Genomic DNA, 862 nt, shown 5'->3' with positions numbered 1-862 from the left:
ATGAGACACAGCCACAGTCACTAAACATTCATGCTTTTACAATGTAAAGGAAGGATTAAGTGTAAGGCTGGTTTTAATTAAATACTTAACTCAGAAGTGAAAATGATGTTATCGTTTATTTTTAAATCTCTTCTGTGGTAGAATGACAGCCTCGGGGACCACTTCCTTTGTATTATGAAAAAATCTCAGATTTATTTATGTCTTTATTTATTTGAAATTCGTTAAATGATCTTTTATGAGATTTTTTTAATGGTACAAAATATTTTTGCAGAGATGGCAATTTCATGGGCAGTTCAGCTTGAGCTACTGCTCGGGCTTAGTTGAGCTACTGCCCCGATTCTGCGTTTTGGGCGTATGTCCCTTACTGGACACCGTACGTCTGTGTTTATGAATAAGTCAAGATGGCGCTGCCCGTGAGGTGTACCGTGAAATCTGTCTTTCGTTTTATTCACAAGAGTAATTCGCATAGAAGATTATTTAAAGCAGGGAAAGCGACGGAAACGACGGTAAGAAAGTCTTCTCTTTTTGCCATTTTGTTATTTGCCAGTTTGGCAGCTTTACGTAGGATCTGTTACATGGTTCACACTCAGTGGAAACCTTCTGCAATACACTGAAAGTGTCCGACAACTGAAATGTCCAATCTAAACACATTACAGTAGTCTTCACAGTCTTTTCAGATATAGACTAATACAGTGTAAATAACGGCATTGTTTAAAAAGAGCCTTTGCAATTGCTTGTGATTTTGTTGTGAGTGCGTAGTTGTTCAAGCTTTTTAATGTGAAGAATAGTTTGATGTTTAATTGATTTAGGCAGGATTAGCTGTAACATTTAACAGAGTGGTGATATGTTGTGAGATATATAT

General features: G+C 36.7%; 1 protein-coding gene across 1 annotated transcript in view; it reads left to right on the top strand.

Moving 5' to 3' along the window:
• Positions 1-362: 362 nt before the first annotated feature.
• LOC107577338 (tryptophan--tRNA ligase, mitochondrial-like) overlaps positions 363-862 on the top strand; it is a gene marked incomplete at its 3' end in the record, with an annotated part of 11,305 nt that continues 10,805 nt past the window's right edge. The window contains exon 1 of the mRNA XM_016263425.1: positions 363-506. Coding sequence (XP_016118911.1) covers positions 402-506 — 105 coding nt within the window. The remainder of the gene's footprint in view (positions 507-862) is intronic.

This window comes from Sinocyclocheilus grahami, unplaced genomic scaffold (assembly GCF_001515645.1).
Source record: "Sinocyclocheilus grahami isolate Dianchi unplaced genomic scaffold, SAMN03320097.WGS_v1.1 scaffold5780.1, whole genome shotgun sequence".
Lineage (NCBI taxonomy): Eukaryota > Metazoa > Chordata > Actinopteri > Cypriniformes > Cyprinidae > Sinocyclocheilus > Sinocyclocheilus grahami.
This window is presented reverse-complemented; position numbering and strand designations above follow the sequence as displayed.